We start from the raw sequence: 23,838 nt of genomic DNA on the forward strand, positions 1-23,838 counted from the left end.
GCAATCTTCTGACCCACTGGAATTGTGATACAGTGAATTATAAGTGAAATAATCTGTCTGTAAACAATTTTTTGAGGAATTACTTGTGTGATGCACAAAGTAGATGTCTTAACCGACTTACCAAAACTATAGTTTTGTAACAAGAAATTTGAGGACTGGTTGAAAAACGAGTTTTAATGACTCCAACCTAAGTGTATGTAAACTTCCGACTTCAACTGTAGATCTGCCGATAGTGGACAGTTTTACACTTTCTGAGATGTAGCCATTATTTGTTATTTTACACCTAGTGTTACTATACATTTTTTTAACCCATTTTATAAGAGATTCTTCGAAATTTAAATGTTCCAGGCATTTATATACACTGCTCAAAAAAATAAAGGGAACACTAAAACAACACGTCCTAGATCTGAATGAATGAAATATTCTTATTAATATATTATTATATTTGTATTCTTATTAATTTCCGGACTATAAGCCGCTACTTTTTTTCCCACGCTTTGAACCTCGCGGTTTATACAATGACACGGCTAATTTATGGATTTACGTAAATCGAGCGTGCTCAAACTTCCCATCATTCTGATTACGGTAGTCATTTTGTCACCCTCATCATGGCAAAGGGCGGGGAAATGCATATGATGCAGCTTTCAAGTTGAAGATGATCGATCTGGCTGTTGGAAATGGAAATAGAGCTTCTGACAGCGTGGAGCATTGTCAAAAAATCCACTATCATCAACGGGATTCGAAAGGCTGGACTGCTGCGTGTTGTAGAGGGCAGCGATCCAACATCGGATGAATTAATTCTGAGGCTATTCAACTCTGACACCGAAGGAGATGACTTCAGTGGTTTCAGTGCACAGGAGGAAGAAGATCCAATGACTTTCTTGGTAGGCTACTGTTTACTGCAATTTTTACATTTTTTGTTATAAACCGTGTTTCGTTAAAGCCTATTTATTTTTGTTACAAGCCGTGTTTTGTTTAAAGGCTGTGTAAAGTTCATTTGTTTCAATGTACTGGTAGGCTCCAGCGGCTTATAGACATGTGCGGCTTATTTATGTACAAAATACATCTTTTTTTTTTATTCAGTGGGTGCGGTTTATATTCAGGTGCGCTTAATAGTCCAGAAATTACAGTAAATACTTTTTTGTTTACATAGTTGAATGTGCTGACAACAAAAACACACAAAAATTATCAATGGAAATCAAATTTATCAACCCATGGAGGTCTGGATTTGGAGTCACACTCAAAATTAAAGTGCTTAAAAACAAAATGAGGCTCAGTGGCCTCCACGTGCCTGTATGACCTCCCTGGATGGCATGCTGATGAGGAACATGATGTCCCAGATGTGCATCAAAGTCCTGGACATTCAGGTGGATGGAGGAGACATGATGTCCCAGATGTGCTCAATTGATTCAGGTCCATAGCATCAATGCCTTCCTCTTGCAGGAACTGCTAACACACTCCAGCCACATGAGGTCTAGCATTGTCTTGCATTAGGAGGAACCCAGGGCCAACCGCACCAGCATATGGTCTCACAAGGGGTCTGAGGATCTCATCTCGGTACCTAATGGCAGTCAGGCTACCTCTGGCGAGCACATGGAGGGCTGTGCGGCCCTCCAACTAAATGCCACCCCACACCATGTCTGACCCACCGCCAAACCGGTCATGCTGGAGGATGTTGCAGGCAGCAGAACATTCTCCACGGCGTCTCCAGACTCTGTCACGTCTGTCACATGTGCTCAGTGTGAACCTGCTTTCATCTGTGAAGAGCACAGGGCACCAGTGGCGAATTTGCCAATCTTGGTGTTCTCTGGCAAATGCCAAATGTCCTGCACGGTGTTAGGCTGTAAGCACAACCCCCGCCTGTGGACGTCGGGCCCTCATACCACCCTCATGGAGTCTGTTTCTGACCGTTTGAGCAGACACATGCACATTTGTGGCCTCCTGGAGGTCATTTTGCAGGGCTCTGGCAGTGCTCCTCCTGCTCCTCCTTGCACAAAGGCGGAGGTAGCGGTCCTGCTGCTGGGTTGTTGCCTTCCTACAGCCTCCTCCACGTCTCCTGATGTACTGGCTTGTCTCCTGGTAGCGCCTCCATGCTCTGAACACTACGCTGACAGACACAGCAAACCTTCTTGCCACAGCTCGCATTGATGTGTCATCCTGGATGAGCTGCACTACCTGAGCCACTTGTGTGGGTTGTAGACTCCGTCTCATGCTACCGCTAGAGTGAAATTACCGCCAGCATTCAAAAGTGACCAAAACATCAGCCAGGAAGCATAGGAACTGAGAAGTGGTCTGTGGTCACCTGCAGAACCACTCCTTTATTGGGGGTTTCTTGCTAATTGCCTATAATTTCCACCTGTTGTCTATTCCATTTGCACAACAGCATGTGAAATGTATTGTCAATCAGTGTTGCTTCCTAAGTGGACAGTTTGATTTCACAGAAGTGTGATTGACTTGGAGTTACATTGTGTTTAAGTGTTCCCTTAATTTTTTTGAGCAGTGTATTAACTCCAGTTGTAGTTTATCAAAAGCCTTTTCTAAGTACGCTATTAATAGCAGGTCTGGTTTCCCAGTTCTTTATTTTTTTACATCGTTCTGTTGTTTCCAGTACTTGCCACATATCGCCCATGTAAAAAAAAACTGTCTGATTTTAGAATTAATTATGTCTGACAATTCCTTTTAAATTCTATGTGCTATACATTTTGCTAGAATTTTTTGCATCACAACACTACACACTTTTTTTTACGGACTGGATCTTTATATTTCCCATTTGTATCTTGTTTCAGTAATAATGAAATCGGACCTTCTTGCTGAGTGTCTGCGAATCTACCATGTCCATAGGAGTGGTTAAAATATGCTTATAACAGTCTTCTGAGTATATGAACAAAGGACTTAAAGGCTTTAAAACTGCATCAAGAAGTCCCTTCACATGAGTCTTTCTGTATGGCTGTTCATTTGACATTATTGATAGAAAAAAAGCCATACAATTAGCTTCGGTTCGAGGAGATGGAGGACACTGAAACGAAAACATATTTCTGGATTGCTGAACATTTTTAATAGTGGAAATGATTTCTGATTTTACTTTTGAAATCATCAAACATTGACTCTGCTCTCTCTAAGGCCTCTCTTACCATTTCATCCTGGAACAGTTTCTTGTGCTTGTGCGACTCACCCGATACGATGCAATCGTGGCTGCCTTTGATTTTGAGCTTGGTCTTTGTAAATATCGATTTTTTTGGGGGGGGTAGTTGAGACTTCAACTCTTTTTACTTTTCTCTTCTGTAGTTCACTTTTAGCTGGAAAGTCACTTTCATATTTCCTGTGAACAGTTTTGAAATGCCTCTCGACATTTCCCTTCTTAGCAACGTTTGAATGGCAGATCAGACACACACATTTTGAATTTGTTGAGGTGAAGAAATAATCTTCCTCCCACTCACTGTGAAAGTGGTAGATTTTCGGTTTGATTGCTGCTTGGTCCAGCACTCATATTAAAAACGTAACCGCAACTTCATTAAAAAAATGTCGTAAAAAAACTACTAGCACTGGAACAACAAATAATATTCTGTTACAGGTCTGTTGTAGGTCTACACTAGCGTGGAAACGGAAAGGTACTAACTGCAGATGGTTGCTATGGTAGCGACAGTTTTGAAAAGAAATGTAGCTACTATAATTGGTCCAATTTTAGGTAAATCAAGCAGTTTTTTCAAATGTTATTTTGGCTGTGCGATAATATTCAAGAAAGACGCTAACCTGTGAGCAAAGCTTACGGTGCTTCAGAACTGTTGACCTTATTATTTTTAAGAAAAACTCGATGGTAACGCTGTGAATTGCAAAAAATATATTTTTATGTCCATACATTTTCAAAACGTTTATGAGGTCTACTCGAAAGAAGTTCGCCGTCGAACGCGATCGACGTCCTGGGCACCAATGCTCTAGAAAGTGTGAAAATCTTTCAATGGCATTTTCTGCTACTTGTCTCCGAAGTGGGATAACACATTTCAAAGAAGCATAACTTTCCCATGTTTTAAAAAGAGCTGATTAGGCTACCATTTATTTCAGGTGTGCTTATGGATATATAAAGTGGAACTAATGATGGGGTACTCAAGAGGAGGTTTGGGAAATTCTGCTCTAGAGTCTACGGCTTGGCTTGGTTCTTTATACAGTTCTCTCTCCCTCCCCAGTGATCGGTGAGCCGGTGAAGTTGGAGTGGTTTAACCCCCAGGGGGAGCGCATCGTGTCATCCCAGCGTGTGGCCCTGCACACCGGGGAGGACAGCTCCAGGCTGACCATCTACAATGCTGTAGTGGAGGACGCGGGCATCTACCGCTGCCAGACCACCGATGCCCAGGGACAGACACAGGAGGCCACCATGGTGCTGGAGATGTACCGTGAGTGTCACTTGCATGCATATGTAACAGAGAAGAACACACACACACCACATTCTCTGCATTCCCTCTGTATCCATTCCAGCCTCTGTAGGGTCCTTCAGACATACAAACACATGAGTTGAATACATCGCCGTCTCCCCTGTTAGATCATAAAGATACACCATATTTACATTCCATTGCACCGCCATACCCACTTGCCCATGAAAGAGTGTAATGAATGTTCGCTGGGTCTGGCGGTGTGTGTGATGGATAGTACTGAATGTGTGTAGGCAACGGAGGCAGGCTCTAATCGTATGGGAGAGGGAATCTTCTGTGGCCGTTAATGGGACGTGATACACAGAGGAGTTCTGCCGCTGGTAGCCATCTGGCAGACGCTTGATTTGGATCACCGGTGTGGTGTGTGTGTACTGTGTTTGTATGTACATATGCACACATGCATGCCCACGCATGCCTCCACACACACATGTGCGCACGCCCCCCACCCCCTCTGGAGTGCAGATACCTTTCTCACCCGCTCCACAAGTCCCCCTACCTCCTCTGACCTCCTCTCTCACGCACCACCACAGCTTGGCAGCCGTATCCATGACAACGTCAGTCAGCCACCGTTCAGCTCTGTGTGTTCAGTAAGTATGAGAAGTAACATGCAGATAGTCACCTGAAGGGCTTGAGCTGGCGTGTAAAGTACCCAGCACCCATCTGAGGCGTTACCCAAACATTATCTTCTTGTGATAAACACCACATGTTCTAAAAAAAAAAAATGGAAGCCACTTTAAATGTGCTGTACATGACCATTTTGTGAGTCGTGACATTCCGCACACACACGTGCACACGTCTTGACATTATTATATGCGTTCGTACATAACAGCTCACAACCTGACGAAAGCTATCCATATTCAAACTCAAATTATAGCTTTATTATAGCTTACGGATGAAAGACTATAATTATCTGCACTGCTGAGTAATTGACAGGTATAGAGTTTCCAGCACCGGCCAACAGAGATCCACTTCAGATAGGAGACAGTGGAGGCAGTCGATGTCCCACCTGAGGGAGCTCCAAGAAAATTGTCTTGTCACCCCACTTTGACAGTTGCCCTTGCAGCTATGTTGAGCAATGACTGAAGAGAAATTCTCACTGTGTTACCAATTTGACAGTGCCAAGCGAGCGGTAGACTGTTACACGAGAGGATTTGTTTTTCTTACTGATTTTCTTGTCGAGCAGGGTAACGACAAAGGATACGGGAAATGAAAACGAGTACAACAACATGTTTGAATCCCAGGGAGAGAACTGGGGTGAAGGAGAGAGGGGGGGGAGGGAATAAGAGAGAGAGGGTAAGTGAGGGAATTAAATGGATGGCGAGAGAGAGAGAGAGAAAGCTGGAGAGAGAGGGGTGAGTGAATTTGAGAGTGAGGTGGTGAGAGAAGGAGAGGGAGAGAATGAGAGAGAGAGGAGGGTAAGGGAATTAAAGGGACTGACAGAGCACAAGAGAAGGGGTGAGGGAATGAGATGGAGAGAGAGAGACCAAGCGACGGATTGAGAAAATGAAAAACAAAATGTATACACGAACAGCTCTAAAACGTGCCGTGGAATGAAACCGGCAGATGAGGGTTGAATCTCACATTCAGAGTCAGGAGGATGCAAGGCACGTTAAAGAGCGGCGAGGAGAGAAAAGCACGTTTTGGAGAGCCGCCTGACATAAATCACATTGCAAAATGCTAATGTGCGAGGTTGCAGTGATCTAGTGGAAGGGACTGAAATAAATAGGGCCATGCACGTGATTTATGCAGACTTTAATTTTGCCACACGCAGTGGATAACCCGGTGGTGTTACACACTCCACGTGCCACACACACGCACTCAATTTCTCTCTCCATACACCACACACACACACACACACACACACACACACACACCGCGTGATAAGTCGACGAAACTAGCCAGCACTACGGGTTCTGAGAGGGTGGTGGAGTGTTTTCTAAGAGAAGAGAAACGCAGGTTCCAAGTCAGCTTTCCCCAGGTGAAATCTGTCAACCACCTGCCAGGGCTTGTCAGACAGGTGCCACAGCTTTAAACCGGCACAAGTTGAATCAATCATTTGATTACAAACAGAGCTTTCGAGGCGGGAGGATTCATTCCATGTCTTGTGGGAATGTTTATGGGACTATTTTGGACCACACACATAATCCGAGTTGTCTCAGTGGTGTTGAACCATAGACAATATGCAAAACAGTTTGTGCTATAGAATGGAGTTTAATCTCTACTCATCTGCAGCGTTTCCCAAACTCGGCCTCTGTTCCAAAGTCCACCCTCGCCTACTACTTAGACTGAGGCAATGTATTGGCCGTGCATTCTAAATGGTATACTTGCGCGAATGTTGTGACGTAACCCTCTCCCGGGAAAGACGTGTCTCTAATGTGACTTCACTTCCTGCTGCCTCATTTCCTATGTGACAGAGAAGCTGACATTCCGCGACGTGAGGTCCCCCCAGGAGTTCCGCCACGGCGAGGCGGCAGAGGTGGTGTGTGATGTCATCGCCTCGCCGGCACCCGCGGTCTCTTGGTTCTACCAAAAGGGCTTCAAGAGCATGGAGATCACAGAGGAGCACTACAGTAAGTCTGCGTATGGTCATTTGATACATGCTGCCTCTGTTGATGTGCTGGTAAACCTTATTTGCTTGTTGGTCAATCAAAGCCTAACTTTGTATAGTGCATACTGCAGCTACCATAATAGCAACATGACTTGACTCTTGAAAAGTGATCTATTGAGCAGTACAGACCACATAGAAATACTTTTCATGTGAACATGTCATTGGGATACGTTTGATCCACGTTTTATTTATTTTTTATGGGCCCACTCTTTCATGGTATTTTACAGTTCTGCTTTTAACGAAGCAGCTGATAAATTACATTATCCTTGATTTCAGAATCCAATTGACGGTTTGCTAGCGCATCAAAATATTTAACATGACATGAACTCAGTTTACGTGACAGATTGCTTCACCCACCGTTTGGAGACATATCAGTTGGATAAATGCACTTACTGTGGAACTTATGGGCCCTGTTCAAACGGTGCAGTATGTAAGGGAATTCGGGTGCCTTTTGGGATGTAAACAAACCAATGTTGTGAAAAAATGTATTCCCCAGATTCTGTCAGGGGTTTGATGCTATAAATAGCAAGTTCTAACAAGAAAAGCCACAGCATGTGATTTCATTAAACATATTGTTGGTACGATAAAACATGTTAACGAGTCTGCCTCGAAGAGGGAGAGGAGAGGATGCAAATCTCAGTCGGTGGTCTGATGCTCGCTGCCATGTTGTGGAGATCTATGGGAATCACATCTTCCTTTCTTCATGGCTACTGAATAGTATTATTTTTATTTGTTTATTTGTACTTGATTTATTTTGTATTCTTTTTTCACTTATTTTTTTGTGTGTGGTTATGTTGTTGAGATACAGTATGTGGGGATATGAAGGGGATATTCCATCTGTCTTGAACACTGATACTATAAGTGACAACACAGGAAATTATTCCACCGTATTTCTCTACTTTACTTTTTCTTCATTAACTGAGTTCTTTCAGATCATTGCTCCTAAAAGGAAAGGAAACAAAGTGTCGTATACTATTGGAACACATCCTGTAACTAAAGAGGATAAGGAGAAGGAAGGACCGGGGTTTTCGATTTGGAACACATCCTATGGAGAAGGGATAGTTGTTTTAGTCTATTAGAACTATCAGGTTTCAGGTAAGACCCAAGTGCAGACAGTGTTGAAGTAACAATGTTTATTACAACAACAGGGGCAGGCAAACGACCGGTCAAGGCAGGCAGGGGTCGATCCAGAGTAGTGGGGCAAAGGTACAGGACGGCAGGCAGGGTCCGATTCAGAACAGACAAGGGTCAAAACCAGGAGGGCAAGGATAAAGAGAGACTGGGGAAAAGCAGGAGCTGAGACAAAACGCTGGCTGACTTGAACAAACAAAACGAACTGACACAGACCGACAGAAAACAGGGGATAAGCGGGGAAGATGGGCGACACCTGGAGGGGGTGGAGACCAGCACAAGGACGGGTGAAACAGATCAGGGCGTGACAAGAACGCGGTCGGGGGCGGCTAGAAAGATAGGAGAGGGGAAGTAATGTATCTTAGATTATTGGAACACATCTTGGGGCTGAGAAAGAATGGAGAAGAAATGAAGTCTTATCTTCGACTATTGGAAACATTCATGGCTCGTTCATGATGGACAGAAGTTAATTTGCAGGTTCAGACTTGTTTACCAATACTCTGTCACCCAATCATTACTTTTCCTCCTCCTACACGTTCCCCCTCATCCACCCATCACATAGACAGACTTCCTGGGCTGATTAGGAAAAGGATTTGTTTGAAATCTTTGAATGTAGTCAGGTTTGTTAATTGAATTTCAAAGTGCGTCGAAGGGAAGGCCTATCTCCCCTTGCCGTACGGTAACGATTAAAGGTAGAGATAGCAGTGTGTTTTTTTTAATTCCATGCTAATTACGGGACAAGGTTATAAATACCTTTGCGCTTGACAGAGAGAGATAGGGTTCTCACTTATCTGCCAGTGACAACAATACCGGATGGGAATCTTTTTTGTGAACTGCAGACCTAATTACTGAAGTATTTATCTCACTTCTAACTTTATTTTCAAAAGCTAAAAGTGGAAAAGGTTTATGAAAATATTATTTGATAGCAAGTATGTGACTGGGGTCATGAGACTTCCTTTCACTCTTTCCTTTTTATCGTTTTCCTTTTATCTTTCTTTCCATATTTCCTGTCTGTTTCTAACTCTCCACCCCTCTCTTTCAACCTTTCCTTCTTTCTCATGCTCCATCCCCCTATATCTCTCTCTATCGCTCCCCTTGTAACTCTCTATCTCTACACCCCCCCCCCTCTATTTCTCCTCTGCCCTCTCTCCTGTGAAGGCAGGTTCCAGGTGCTGCCCAACAACAACCTGCAGATCCACAAGGTGACCAAGGCGGACGAGGGCGTGTACCGCTGCGAGGCGCGAGTGGAGGCCCGCGGCGAGATCGACTTTGTTGACATCGAGGTGGTGGTGAATGGTGAGTAGCTACAGCATCCACTGTAGCTAATACCTATCCAGTCATATGCAGTGGTGAACGAAGAGTTAGCCACCTAGCTAGCAGAGCAAACCTACTCTCCCCTTGACGATCATATCCAAAACGCTCAGTTATATAAGTAACCTTGGTTCTCTGAAGGATCAATCTCAACAAATCAGAATCATTAAAACATAACCTAGCCAGACATGTTTTTCCTCTCACAGTAGCAGCCGGGCCTGATCTCAGAGCAGACTTATGAAGACTAGTGTAGCATAGCATACAGTACGACTACCTGCTCTCGTTTTGCACATTTCAAAATCCCATCCGACCATATACAGTGGTCCCTTCTACAATAGCAGCCATACAGCAGTGTTGATAAGGATGAGAAGCCCCATACAGAGCCACAGTGTAAAGGCTCCCTTAGGCCAGGCACTGGGGTGTATCGATCGGTGGCATACAGAATCGTTGCTCCTCTCAGGGTGAGAATAGAGTCACCTAGTGAGACAGAATCATTCTCCCTTCCTTACACTCCACAGTTACAGCGCTGACACAGGGTTGCCAGCTCCCAAACAATCGCACCCCAGGACCACAGGCAAAATGAAACGCTTATCGGTCCGGAGACACTTGGTCTCTCACAAAGCAGGAACGTCTGTCTCCGGCGGCGGGGATTAGATTGTCAATGGTGGTGGAAATCTCTGATCTGATTCAATTCAGGTTCTCTTTTGAGTTATTGACACAAAAAGAAGCATACCTGGTGTGTAAGAATCGAGTTATTGATTCAGAAGGAATTGTGTTTATTGTGTTGGTCACAGGAGGTTGGTGTCACCTTTATTGGGGAGGACGGGCTCTTGGTAATGGCTTGAGCAGAATTTGTGGAATGGTATCAAATACATCAAACACATGGTTTCCGTGTGTTTGATGGTATTCCATTTACTCCATTCCGGACATTATTATGAGCCATTCTCCCCTCAGCAGCATCCTGTGGTGTAGGTGGAAGGGTGATGGACAGCGGTTTGAATCTAGGCCTCCTGCGTGTTACAAGACTATTAGCCAACGGAGGTGAGGCCTGGGCAAGATACCAGTGCAAGTTCAGGTCTCAAGCAAGGTTACTCATCACGCAAGTGTAGTTTCAAACCACCACCGCTACAAAGGCAGTGACGCCAACAGAACTGTGGATTGTCACCGAATTGTACTGTGTTGAACATAAGCTCTGAGCATTCACCTCAGATCGGCATAGTTTGAGAGAAAGAACAGACTCATTATAAGACAGGCTCATTATAGAGCTGCTTAATGATGGTCAGTTTGGCTGCCACCACTCCTTTGATTTCCTATATACTCACGCTATTTCTGTGATTTTAAAGATTTCAATTAGCGCCAGCTCGGGGGTTTTGTAGCCCAAAAAGCAAAAGGTTGTCATTTTTAATGACCTAATTTGTTCTCAGCAAGGCCCCAGAGCAGCCAGGAACGCGAGCCACCTGAGAGCGTTTCGGGAGTGATTGAAATGTGATCTCTCGCGAGCTATAAGCACAGGTTATGCATGAGCACCCGCAATATTGTCTCGGCTATCTAGCTATTCCCACCTAATGTAATGAACGCACACGGCAAAAAAAAACACGGATTGCGTTCAATTTAGAGCACCACTTATAGTTGTGAGGAAGATCCAATAAGCTTGCTCAATGAGGCGAGTCCTATTATCCGCCCGGCAACATGACACCCGCTATCCGGCTATGGAGGTGGGACAGTCCACCGCCGCCATCACTATAGACTGTGTCCGACTGAGAGAAGGAAAAACTCAAAGTAACCCACTCGGCACAAACTGGTTGTTTCAACATAATTTGTCAACTTATTGTGACGTGGAATCTATGTGGGGAAATGCATTTCATTTGAAAAAAAGTCATCGAGTGAATTATTATTTGTAGGCATTTCTTTTTTCAGGGTGGTGATCAGCTTTAATATTGCAGATAGATTGTGGCTTCTATCAGTGTAATTGTGTGTATCATTTACAATCCCCCATATATGTTTTGTAAGCATATACATTACCAGTCAAAAGTTTGTACACACCCACTCATTCCAGGGATTTTCTCTATTTTTACTATTTTCGACATTGTAGAATAATAGTGAAGACATCTGAATGATAAAATAACACTTATGGAAACATGTAGTGACCAAAAAAGTGTTAAACAAATCAAAATATATTTGAAATTCTTCAAAGTAGCCACCCTTTGCCTTCATGACCGCTTTGCACAGTCTTGGCATTCTCTCAACCAGCTTCACCTGGAATGCTTTTCCAACAGTCTTGAAGGAGTTCCCACATATGCTGAACACTTGTTGGTTGCTTTTCCTTCACTCTGCTGTCCAACTCATCCCAAACCATCTCAATTGGGTTGAAGTCAGGTGATTGTGGAGGCAAGGACATCATAATGCAGCACTCCATCACTCTCCTTCTTGATCAAATTGCACTTACACAGCCTGGAGGTATGTTGGGTCATTGTCCTGTTGAAAAACAAAATGATAGTCCCACTAAGCACAAACCAGATGGGATGGCGTATCACTGAAAAATGTGGTAGCCATGCTGGTTAAGTGTGCCTTGAATTCTAAATAAATCACTGACATTGTCACCAGCATAGCACCATCACACCTCCTCCTCCATGCTTCACGATGAAAACCACAAATGCATAGATAATTCGTTCACCTACTGTGCTTCTCACAAAGACACAGCGGTTGGAACCAAAAATCTCACATTTGGACTCATCAGAGCAAAGGGCAGATTTCCGTCGTTCTAATGTCCTTTGATCTAATGTCTACTGTTTATGTTATTATTATTGGTATCCTTTAGTAGTGGTCTTTGCAGCAATATGACCATGAATGCCTCACAGTCTCTTCTGAAAGGTTGATGTTGAGATGTGTGTTACTTGAACTCTTTGAACTCTGATTGGTTCAAACGCATTAAGAAGGAAATAAATTCTCCAAATTAACTTTTAACAAGGCACAACTATTAATTGAAATGCATTCCAGGTGACTACCTCATGGAGCTCATTTAGAGAATGCCAAGACTGTGCAAAGCTGTCATCAAGGCAAAGGGTGGCTACTTTGAAGAATCTCAAATATAAAATACTTGTTTAACACTTTTTTTGGTTACTTCCTGATTTCATATGTGTTATTTCAGAGATGTGATGTCTTCACTATTATTCTACAATGTATAAAATAGTAAAAATAAAGAAACACTTGAATGAGTTTTTATGTCCAAAATTTTGATTTGGTACTGTGTGTATTATTTTACATATACAGTGGGGCAAAAAAGTATTTAGTCAGCCACCAAATGTGCAAGTTCTCCCACTTAAAAAGATGAGATAGGCCTGTAATTTTCATCATAGGTACACTTCAACTATGACAGACAAAATGGGGGAAAAAATCCAGAATATCACATTGTAGGATTTTTTATGAATTTATTTGCAAAGTATGGTGGAAAATTAGTACAATTACAGGCCTCATCTTTTTAAGTGGGAGAACTTGCACAATTGGTGGCTGACTAAATACTTTTTTGCCCCACTGTATACACTACCGTCAGGACAACAGTTTTCAGCTGTGCTAGCATAATTGCAAAATAGCTTTAGAATTATCAATTAGTCTTAAGATGATACACAACAGCTAACACAACGTGCCATTGGAACACAGGAGTGATGGTTGCTGATAATGGACCTCTGTACGCCTATGTATATTTTCCATAGATATTTACAGCTTTAATAGTCATTTACAACATTTACAATGTCTACACTGTATTTCTGATCAATTTGATGTTATTTTTTAAAATGTACTTTTCTTTCAAAAACAAGGACATTTCTAAGTGACCCCAAACTTTTGAACTGAAGTGTATATCCCCTATCTGTGCAATAGTGAAGACTCGCTGTGTCACAACTCCTGCTTGCAGACACACATGGGCTCTGGCATTTGCAACTATTTTCCTTACTCACTCATTTAACTCATCACACTTTTCCAATCAAACAGTCACGCTATCTTCCTACACAACCACACACCTCTCACAAATACACCCGTACATACCCACAGACTGTGCCTTTTTATGTTCTCTGTTTGTCGTGTTTTTATTTCGGGCTTTGTGTACTTTTGTGTTCCAGTTCCTTATATTTTAGGATTTATTATTTCATGAATTGTCCTATATTTGATCTATTTATAAATACTATAAATACAAATAGAAAACAAATTATTTTACAACATTCCCTAACTTGAATAGTATAGTGTAATTATTATTTCTTTATTTATCGTTATATATTATTATTTCATTGAGAGTGGAAACAGTACTTTGAGTCTTTTGCCCAGATTTTTAACCACTACTCTGTCTTTAAAGGATACAATCACTGTTCTATCTGTCCAAAAACGATGTACGTGTTTTAGGTTTAATTTAGTCGACAGTGTAGCCTGGGATCTGCAGTGCTTTAACCCTGAATTATTTCACTACTCTCTCTGGCTCTTCTCCTTCATCCTCTTTTATTCCGGTAAGCACCAGATTTTACATCGGAAGTTTACATGCTCTTAGGTTGGAGTCATTAAAACTCGTTCTTCAACCACTCCACCAATTTCTTCTTAACAAACAATAGTTTTGGCAAGTTGGTTAGGACATCTACTTTGTGCATGACACAAGTAATTTTTCCACCAATTGTTTACAGACAGATTATTTCACTTATAATTCACTATATCACAATTCCAGTGGGTCAGAAGTTTACATACACTAAGTTGACTGTGCCTTGAAACAGCTTGGAATATTCCAGAAAATGATGTCATGGCTTTAGAAGCTTCTGGTAGCCTAATTGACATGATTGTAGTCAATTGGTAGTGTACCTGTTGATGTATTTCAAGGCCTACCTTCAAAGTCTGTGCCTCTTTGATTGACATCATGAGAAAATCTAAAGAAATCAGCCTCAGACATTTATTTTGTAGACCTCCAAGTCTGGTTCATCCATGGGAGAAATTTCCAAAAGCCTGAAGGTACCACGTGCATCTGTACAAACAATAGTACGCAAGTATAAACACCATGGGACCATGCAGCCGTCATACCGCTCAGGAAGGAGACGCGTTCTGTCTCCTAGAGATGCAAATCAATCCCAGAACAGCACCAAAGAACCCTGTGAAGATGCTGGATAAAACGGGTACAAAAGTGTCTATATCCACAGTAAAATAAGTTCTATATCGACATAACCTTAAAGGCCGCTCAGCAAGGAAGAAGCCACTGCTCCAAAACAGCCATAAAAAAGCCAGACTACAGTTTGCAATCAATCACTGCACAAAGATGGTACTTTTTGGAGAAATGTCCTCTGGTTTGATGAAACAAAAATAGAACTGTTTGGCCATAATGACCATCGTTATGTTTGGAGGAAAAAGTGGGAGGCTTGCAAGCCGAAGAATACCATCCCAACCGTAAAAACACAGGGGTGGCAGCATGATGTTGTGGGGGTGCTTTTCTGCAGGAGGAACTGGTGCACTTCACAATATAGATGACATCATGAGGCAGTAAAATTATGTGGATATATTGAAGCAACATCTCAAAACATCAGTAAGGAAGTTGATCACAAATGGGTCTTCCAAATGGACAATGACCCCAAGCATACTTCCAAAGTTGTGGCAAAATGGCTTATGGACAACAAAGTCAAGGTATTGGAGTGGCCATCACAAGCCCTGACCTCAATCCTACAGAAAATGTGTGGGCAGAACTGAAAAATCGTGTGTGAGCAAGGAGGCCTACAAACCTGACTCCGTTACGACAGCTCTGTAAGTAGTAATGGGCCAGTATTCACCCAATTTATTGTGGGAAGGCTACCTGAAACGTTTGACCCAAGCTAAACAATTTCAAGGCAATGCTGCCAAATACTAATTGAGTGTATGTAAACTTCTGAGCCATTGGGAATGTGATGAAAGAATTAAAAGCTGAAATAAATCATTCTCTATTATTCTGACATTTCACATTTCACATTATTAAAATAAAGTGGTGATCCCAACTGACCTATGACAGGGAATTTTTATTTGGATTAAATGTCAGGAATTGTGAAAAACTGAGTATAAATGTATTTTGCTAAGGTGTATGTAAACTTCCGACGTCAACTGTATATCAAGTATGGATTCTCTCAACTTGTTCTCTCTTTTTAAGTTCATTTAACGTCAGCTTCAAAAACATTGACTGTACCATTCAGCTTTTCATTTTCTTTTTCCATTGTTGCGGCTTTCTCATCACTCATTTCATGGCTTATCTTCACCTCGTGAATCTTTACGGACTAACTCAGGTATGCCTAATTCATAATTTAGTGATTTTAGTAGTTTGGTTTCCATGCTTACTGTACATGGTGGTGGAAATATGTCATCTGTGTCCATCGAAGAGTATCTTATTGATTTTTGAAAATGTTATTTTTAGAAATTGGTTCTTCATTTCTTACGTGTTCACCCTCCCACATGTTTTGGTTTTGACTGCGTTGGTTGTGTTTGTCGATAGAATTCTCCAGCCTTACAAGTTGTTTTGAGATATTTTCCAGTTTTGATGATGTTACTCACGAGTGAGCAGATCAGCATAAAAGTATTATTATTTGGTCAGTTTAGGGACATTAATTTCTAAGATTTTTCACAAGGCATTCTGCACCGCCATCTTTCAGTCTGCCACCAACGGAAATAGTTGTTTTAAGACTGAAATTTCAACCACAGGATTATGTCACAATGGTAACCGAATTTCAAGATCGACAAACCTTATATGAAATATGTTGCATTTTCAATGTTATATCCACTATCCGAAAAGAATAACAATAGACTGGGTGGATTGATTAGATTGAAGGCCATTCGTTTTTACTGCCCACACACACACCTGCATATACACTTTTAGCCAAAAGTTTTGAGAATGACACAAATATTAATTTCCACAAAGTTTGCTGCTTCAGTGTCTTTAGATATTTTTGTCAGATGTTACTATGGAATACTGAAGTATAATTACAACCATTTCATAAGTGTCAAAGTTTTTTATGGAAAGTTACATGAAGTTGATGCAAAGAGTCAATATTTGCAGTGTTGACCCTCTTTTTCAAGACCTCTGCAATCTGCCCTGGCATGCTGTCAAATAACTTCTGGGCCACATCCTGACTGATGGCAGCCCATTCTTGCATAATCAATGCTTGGAGTTTGACAGAATTTGTGGGGTTTTGTTTGTCCACCCGTCTCTTGAGGATTGACAACAAATTCTCAATGGGATTAAGGTCTGGGGAATTTCCAGGCCATGGACCCAAAATATCTATGTTTTGTTCCCCAAGCCACTTAGTTATCACTTTTACCTTATGGCAAGGTGCTCCATCATGCTGGAAAAGGCATTATTCGTCACCAAACTGTTCCTGGATGGTTGAGAGAAGTTGCTCTAGGAGGATGTGTTGGTACCATTCTTTATTCATGGCTGTGTTCTTAGGCAAAATTGTGAGTGAGCCCACTCCCTTGGCTGAGAAGCAACCCCACACATGAATGGTCTCAGGAAGCTTTACTGTTGGCATGACACAGGACTGATGGAAGCGCTCACCTTTTCTTCCCCTGACAAGCTTTTTTCCGGATGCCTCAAACAATCGGAAAGGGGATTCATCAGAGAAAATGACTTTATCCTTGAAGATCTTGATGATCCGATAAATGGTTAGTTTAGGTGCAATCTTACTGGCAGCAATATCCTTGCCTGTGAAGCACTTTTTGTGCAAAGCAACGATGACTGCACGTGTTTCCTTGCAGGTAACCATTGTTGACAGAGGAAGAACAATGATTCCATGCACCACCCTCCTTTTGAAGCTTCCAGTCTGTTATTCGAACTCAATCAGCATGACAGAGTGATCTCCAGCCTTGTCCTCATCAACACTCACACCTGTGTTAACAATAGAATCGCTGACATGATATCAGCTGATCCTTTTGTGGCAGGGCTGAAATGCAGTGGAAATGTTTTGCATGGCAAAGAGGGACTTTGCAATTAATTGCAATTCATCTGATCACTCTTCATAACATTCTGGAGTATTTGCAAATTGCCATCATACAAACTGAGGCAGCAGAATTTGTGAAAATGTATATTCTCAAAATATTGTCACTTTATTCCCCAAAATGTTGACTTTATTCTCAAAGTACTATTCTTGCACTACCACCACCCATTATTTTTTTTCTCTTCTAATACTCTTCTCTACAAAAAATGTGCTGGAATCCCATTTAAATTGTATTTTTTATTTGATACTTGGGAACCTAACCCCAAAAGTAATTTTTATGTACACTACGTCATCACACACTTTATACGCAACAAGTCAATTTGATGGAAACACATCTCTAGTGGGAACATTTGCATATTGTTTTTATGCAGATTTTAGAATTATTTGCATGAAAATCTACCGCCAATTGGATGGAAACCTAGCTAATGTTACTATAAACATTTTCTCATGTAATCATTTAAAACCTGAATGTTCAATATAGCGTGCATAGCTCATCGCAGGTCTGTGGGGGATCTTCACAATCGCTGTAATACTCTACTCAGATTCTCGATTGGCTTTGATCATGTAATGTAATCTCAACTGCAATACAGGTCATTTGCACAGTGATATCACATTCATCTGTTGTATAAATTAACAAAATGTCTGACCTGGTATACCCATTTGAACTTTGCTGTGCTTTTAAACGTGGTTGAAAGTGCAGTGGTATACATTTAGGTGACAACTAAACCAAAAATCTGACATTATTCAATTTTAGAATGTGGATGTGCTTTTAGATGGTTGAAAGCATAGTGAGAACACATTGGAAATTCAACTTTTTGAGAGGTGGAATATAGGTTGTAATCTCATTTATCAATGTGAAATTCCCCAATTATCCACAAAAAAAGGTGGTGTACCCAGTGGGAACTATCTAAGAGGGAGGAAAGACTAAGACTAACCTATTAGCCCTAAGGTTAGTCTTAGAGGGAAACCCCTCTAAAGAGCCCAAAGTAAGGCCCTCCTAAGAAGCATATATACTACAGTATATGTTGTCCTAATGGAATTTGATGTATAGTCACTCGTGCTCTAAGAAGTGAACTAGATCTTAGGAGACAATAAGCGAAACACTAAAGAAAGAAACACCCAAAGTAAGGCCCTAAGTAAGGCCCCAAGTAACATGAATACAAGGTCCTTCTGGACTTTGAAGTGAAGTCATGTGTGTGTTTTACTCGGTCTGTAACACAGCTTGTATATATGAAACTATAGATTCAACCAACTAGTCGTGTAAAAACATGTTTAGTTGAGTGGGGAATCATTGCATCAGTCAGTTTGTCAGTCAGCACAGAGTTGGTCTATAATGGAGTAAGCCGTGATACGGCTACGATGTTTTTGATTCGTATTAGCATTGACATTATCATGCAGACAGTGTTGCTAGTCTAGCGTACCCTTCCATCTCAGACTCCGACATTATCATCAAAGAGAGCGATAGAGGAGGAAGTGGCAGAGGGCTGGCCTCCCGCTGATTGGCTGGTGGATAGGGGTCAACTCAGCAGGGTGTCCTCCTCCTCTTCTGATTGGCCGGCTGAAAAGAAAACATCGCCAGTGAAGATTTTTTTTGAGGCTGATACCCATCAGCTACACCTGTCCTTTCCTCACCCTTTCAAATTGAATAAACTTTTAAATGCAAATGGAGTTGTAGCCCTTGCAAACTCATCATTGTTCAGACGACCTTCAGAAATAAGTTTGATTTAGGTTGATTTTTTTTGTCTTTGAAATTGAAATGATAAAGGAGATTAAACATGCATTATCTCGGCTACTTAGTATGTTTCTGATTTGCTCTTTTGATGTCTCTGTGTCTAGCATGGGTCTCCCATTAACTGTGCTGTTTTCAATGAGGCTCACTGATTTGGGAATGGACTGTATCAGATCAGGGACTTGAGAGAAGGGTGTTCGACTGACAAGCAAATCAATGTTAATCTTGTCTGAGAGAGAGAGAAATTCTGTCTCAGCTCAACCTGGGGTTACAGAATAAAACACATGCTATTGATATTGCTTGGTCGTTTCAATAGCCTGAAGCTTGGAAAGTTTTGATATTCATAAACAGTGGGGTCCCTTGATAAAGATGAGCAATAATGAGTTATGCAATTTTATATACTAATACAATTACTTAGAGAAAGAGATTTTGTTTAACAAGTAATACTTTTTTCTCAAAAAGGTAGAGGTCCAAATTATTGACACCCCTAAAGATTCTTGTAAATAAAGTAGTCACAAGTATAGTATTTGGTCCCATATTCCAAGCACTCAATCACTATGTCAAGCTTGTAACTACACATTTGTTGGATGCATTTTCCATTCATTTTGGTTGTGTTTCAGCTAATTTTGTGCCCAATTGAAGTTAATGGTAAATTGAATTTGTATTGTAAATAAGAATAGAATGTTTCTAAACACTTCTACATTAATGTGGATGCTACCATGATTACAGATAATCCTGAGTGAATTGTGAATAATGATGAGTGAGAAAGTTGAAGTGTGTGTGTGCGTGTGTGTGTGTGTGTGCGTGTGTCATGACGTTGCCCTCTTTGAGTATAGCGAGCACCATCCCCCGCTCTCTGCTTCTACAACCAGACTGCTTAGGTCAGAGGTCGTAAATTCCTGAGACGACCTCATGGACACACAGTATTAGAGAGAGGGTAAACTTTCACAGAGGACAAAGGAAATTCTTCCACCTCACTAAACTTGAGGTACTAACATATTTCATGTTCCATAGAAAGTGTAAAAGATCGGTGAAGAATCGAGCTACGAACTGGTGCGTTTGTCACAACTTGGGAGATGGTGTGGCTACATTACCATAACGCTGTTTATATAGTAGCCTCAGATATGAGGTTTACATCTAATTGTTGTATAAGATGAATGAGTGGGGATGATACTGTTTGTATAATGGTGTAATATGATTGTGGACTGTTTAATGAAGAAAAATACAATTCCCTTTTGATTTGAACTAAATCAGAGGACCGCCCTTGAGCCCAGTTAGGGTCAGACATCCTGGGACAGCCCTCTTCTGCCATTCTGAATAAAACCCAACTTTGAGAAATTATCACCAGATCAAGCTTACCTCAATTACGAGAGGAATAAAGGTGTAGACCATTGCTGAATCAATTTAACCATACCACGTGGTTAAATTCTTAGACTATCGATACCGACAGAATAAGAACAAGTCTTTGATATTGATTACTAGTCTGCAGCTAGGAATTCGGGCATCATTGAACGTGAAGAACGACAACCACCGAAACATCCATTCTATAATGTCACTCTGAACAATCCCCTCTAACCACAACTAAGAGAGAGAGGGTGAGAGACGGACAATTATGCAAAAGAAATGAACTTTTCACCAGCGATCAAGACGACACACTGAGTGTAAATATATATATATATATTGATTGCAATTGTTCCCAACTGAGTGAGTGTTCAATTGTTATAATTATTAACTCTGTAGTGACTTCTTAGTCGACCCCCCACTCCCTTTTTGTCAAACAAGCCTCGATGCCGGTTCAGCCCACTAGGGCACATTCTATCATTTCATGTAACCATATTTACTGTTTGTTTATGCATTTCTGTGAATTACCTAGTTAGTAATAAATACATTATTTAAGACAATCGATGTATGGATGACTCATAGTGAAGACTGGGTTTGTGCAGATAACCAACCATTTACGACGTTTGAAATGAGACTAATAGTCAGAAGACTATTGATCAGATATGAAAATATCTGAAAGGTTATATTGGGAAATTATAAATTTGTCATCTGAATACTTTCCTTGGTGCCCCAACTTCCTAGTTAATTACAGTTACATGATTATTCAGTTTAATCGAGTAACTAATTACAGAGAATCTTTGATAAAAAGTTTTCAGTTCTATGATAGTAAAGACACGACACATGTATATTTCTATTTAGGCGCAGGTGCGTATGTTCACATGTGCAACTGTTTGAGAGAGCGAGAGACATACAGAGAGTGATTGAGAGGAGACAGAGAAATGGACTGTGCAGTCAGAGAGTGAGAACAGATAAACACAGTTGTAATATAGAGCTGTCACCGGCCTGTCAGTAAGCTGACTATCACTGCTTTCACTGCTGACAGCTCATGTTGATTGCATGGCAGTATGGCAGTGACACATTTCATTGGCTTCGTACTGGACCGTAACACCTCAAAATCCATCTGTATATGTTTGTGGAAGACAACTTCTCGTCAAGATGTTTTGCGCTGTCCTTTTCTTATCGTCCCTTAGGTAATTGTCCCCCACTATGGATTTGTCTCCGTCCATTCATACATACATTACATTTAAGTCATTTAGCAGACGCTCTTATCCAGAGCGACTTACATACGTTAATCACACGCAATATCTCGGGACACCACGAGCTCGATTTCGACAAAACTTGGGTGAATGATGTGTCTTGCTGAAGAGATCCATAATTTACAAACTAATTGGCCCGGGGGGGGGGGGGTTCTGGCTACACACAGAGTTCTGGTTCAATAGGGAAGAATACAGCTATCGCTTTCAATACAGGCGAACCAGTTAGGTCTAGGATGACAGGGTAAATACTATCTCCCACTGTTAGCCTGGTTAACCAGCTAGGATCACAAGCTAAATGCTACCGACTACTGTTAGCCTGGATAAACAGTTAGGCTTGGTTGACTTGCTACACATTTTAGCTACCACTGTTAGCCTGGCTAGGATGACTGGCTAAATGCTAGCTCAATGTTAGCCTGGTTAACTAGCTAGGATTACAGACTAAATGCTACCTACTACTGTTTCCCTGGATAAACAGTTCATCTTCATTGACTTGCTACACATGCTAGCTACCACTGTTAACCTGGTTAACCAGATAGGCTTGGATGACTGGCTAAATGGTAGATCAATGTTAGCCTGGTTAACTAGCTAGGATGACAGGCTAAATGCTAGCTACCATTGCTAGGCTGGTTACCTGTCTACCTGACCCTTGGAAGACGGCACAGTGACACTACAGCGTCCCCATTTCCCCTCTATTAAGGACAAGACAGTCCAACATGAACATTGACCATGCACGGTAAATCACTTGGTGTGTGGCAAATCAACATGTAGAATCTTTTGGAAATTGGAAAAAATATTGCGGCTGATATTCTATGGTCCGAGGCAATAGGATGACCACTCTCTGCCCAACCACTGTGCACGGCGAACATTCGTGTTGATCTGTATTGTTCTTATGTCACAACAATCTTAATTTGAAGAGGGGGCGGGGAAGGTTGCAGGGCTAATTTCCTGTGTGCATAGTGTTTCACTGCTGCTGTTTTGCTCGCCTATGTGTCATTTGATGAAGTTCTCCTTTACCACTAACTGTTAACCTTTTGTCTTGTTCCTATAGTTCCTCCTGTGCTGTCGATACTACAGCAGTCATTCAATGCCACGGCGGACTACCAGGAGTCAGTGACTTTCACCTGCGTCACATCGGGATCCCCCGACCCCGATGTCACCTGGCACAGGTAACAGTTAGCCCCCTGCACACTTATGTCATGGTTGTGTTCAATAAGCACAAAACCGAAGAACACAGATGAGGAACAACCTGCACTTCAATATGAAACGCTGGTTTTAGTTTTCCCATTTGCAAAACGTTTTGCTCCCTACCTTGTGACTTAATAAACATGATTAATGTTTCCTATTCATACATCTAAACTTCTATATGCCTGTGGCTTGGCGAACCACATGCAATCCAGCCATTCTTTGACAAAACTCCTAGCCAACCAGACCACTAGCTCAACCACATTTGGCGTATGTTTTGATTTATATTATGGCAATGTCACCAACTGTAGTCTGGTCTATCTATCACTGTTACAGATTAGTGGCTCCTTCAATGTTCTAAATGGCAGACACACACACACACACACACTCTTCACAAGCCAGTGCTGTAAACGATGACAGAGGTGACACTGTGACATGTCCTTTTAGAGTGAGCCGCCACTTGTACCGTGTGTCACATTAGTCACACCTGCAACAGTAACTTATGTTACATCTAGCACACTCATTCATTCATACAACAGCTATTGCATATATCCTGAACCTGAGTGACACACTCATTAGCATGTTCTTAGAAGCTATAATAACAGGGTTGTGTTTATTAGGCACCAAATGGAAGAAAACAGTCTGAAACAAGGAGCAACAATTTGGGCTTGTCCAATGAGAAATGCAAATTCTTTCTCGATTGCAAAACGCTTTGAAACACTTTCATTGTATGCCCTAATGAACACAAACCTGTCATTCTGTATAGATTTGACCAGTATTTGTCTTCGCAAAATAATCCTGCAGAACGGGATTTTAACGTTTAGTCCATAATGTTGCTTGATCGGTGGTTAGGTGATTAGCTGGACAAAAGTAGGATACA

The 23,838-nt window shown here is 41.6% G+C and overlaps 1 protein-coding gene across 3 annotated transcripts in view; it reads left to right on the forward strand.

The window, feature by feature from the left end:
- Positions 1 to 23,838, forward strand: part of LOC118370115 (neural cell adhesion molecule 2-like) — a 408,429-nt gene that overhangs the window by 320,844 nt on the left and 63,747 nt on the right. For all 3 annotated transcript variants that reach the window (XM_052498972.1, XM_035754922.2, XM_052498973.1), the window contains exons 3-6: positions 4,182 to 4,388; positions 6,839 to 6,994; positions 9,322 to 9,459; positions 22,825 to 22,942. In XM_052498972.1, coding sequence (XP_052354932.1) covers positions 4,182 to 4,388; positions 6,839 to 6,994; positions 9,322 to 9,459; positions 22,825 to 22,942 — 619 coding nt within the window. The remainder of the gene's footprint in view (positions 1 to 4,181; positions 4,389 to 6,838; positions 6,995 to 9,321; positions 9,460 to 22,824; positions 22,943 to 23,838) is intronic.

The sequence above is a fragment of the Oncorhynchus keta genome, chromosome 37 (genome assembly GCF_023373465.1).
Source record: "Oncorhynchus keta strain PuntledgeMale-10-30-2019 chromosome 37, Oket_V2, whole genome shotgun sequence".
NCBI lineage: Eukaryota > Metazoa > Chordata > Actinopteri > Salmoniformes > Salmonidae > Oncorhynchus > Oncorhynchus keta.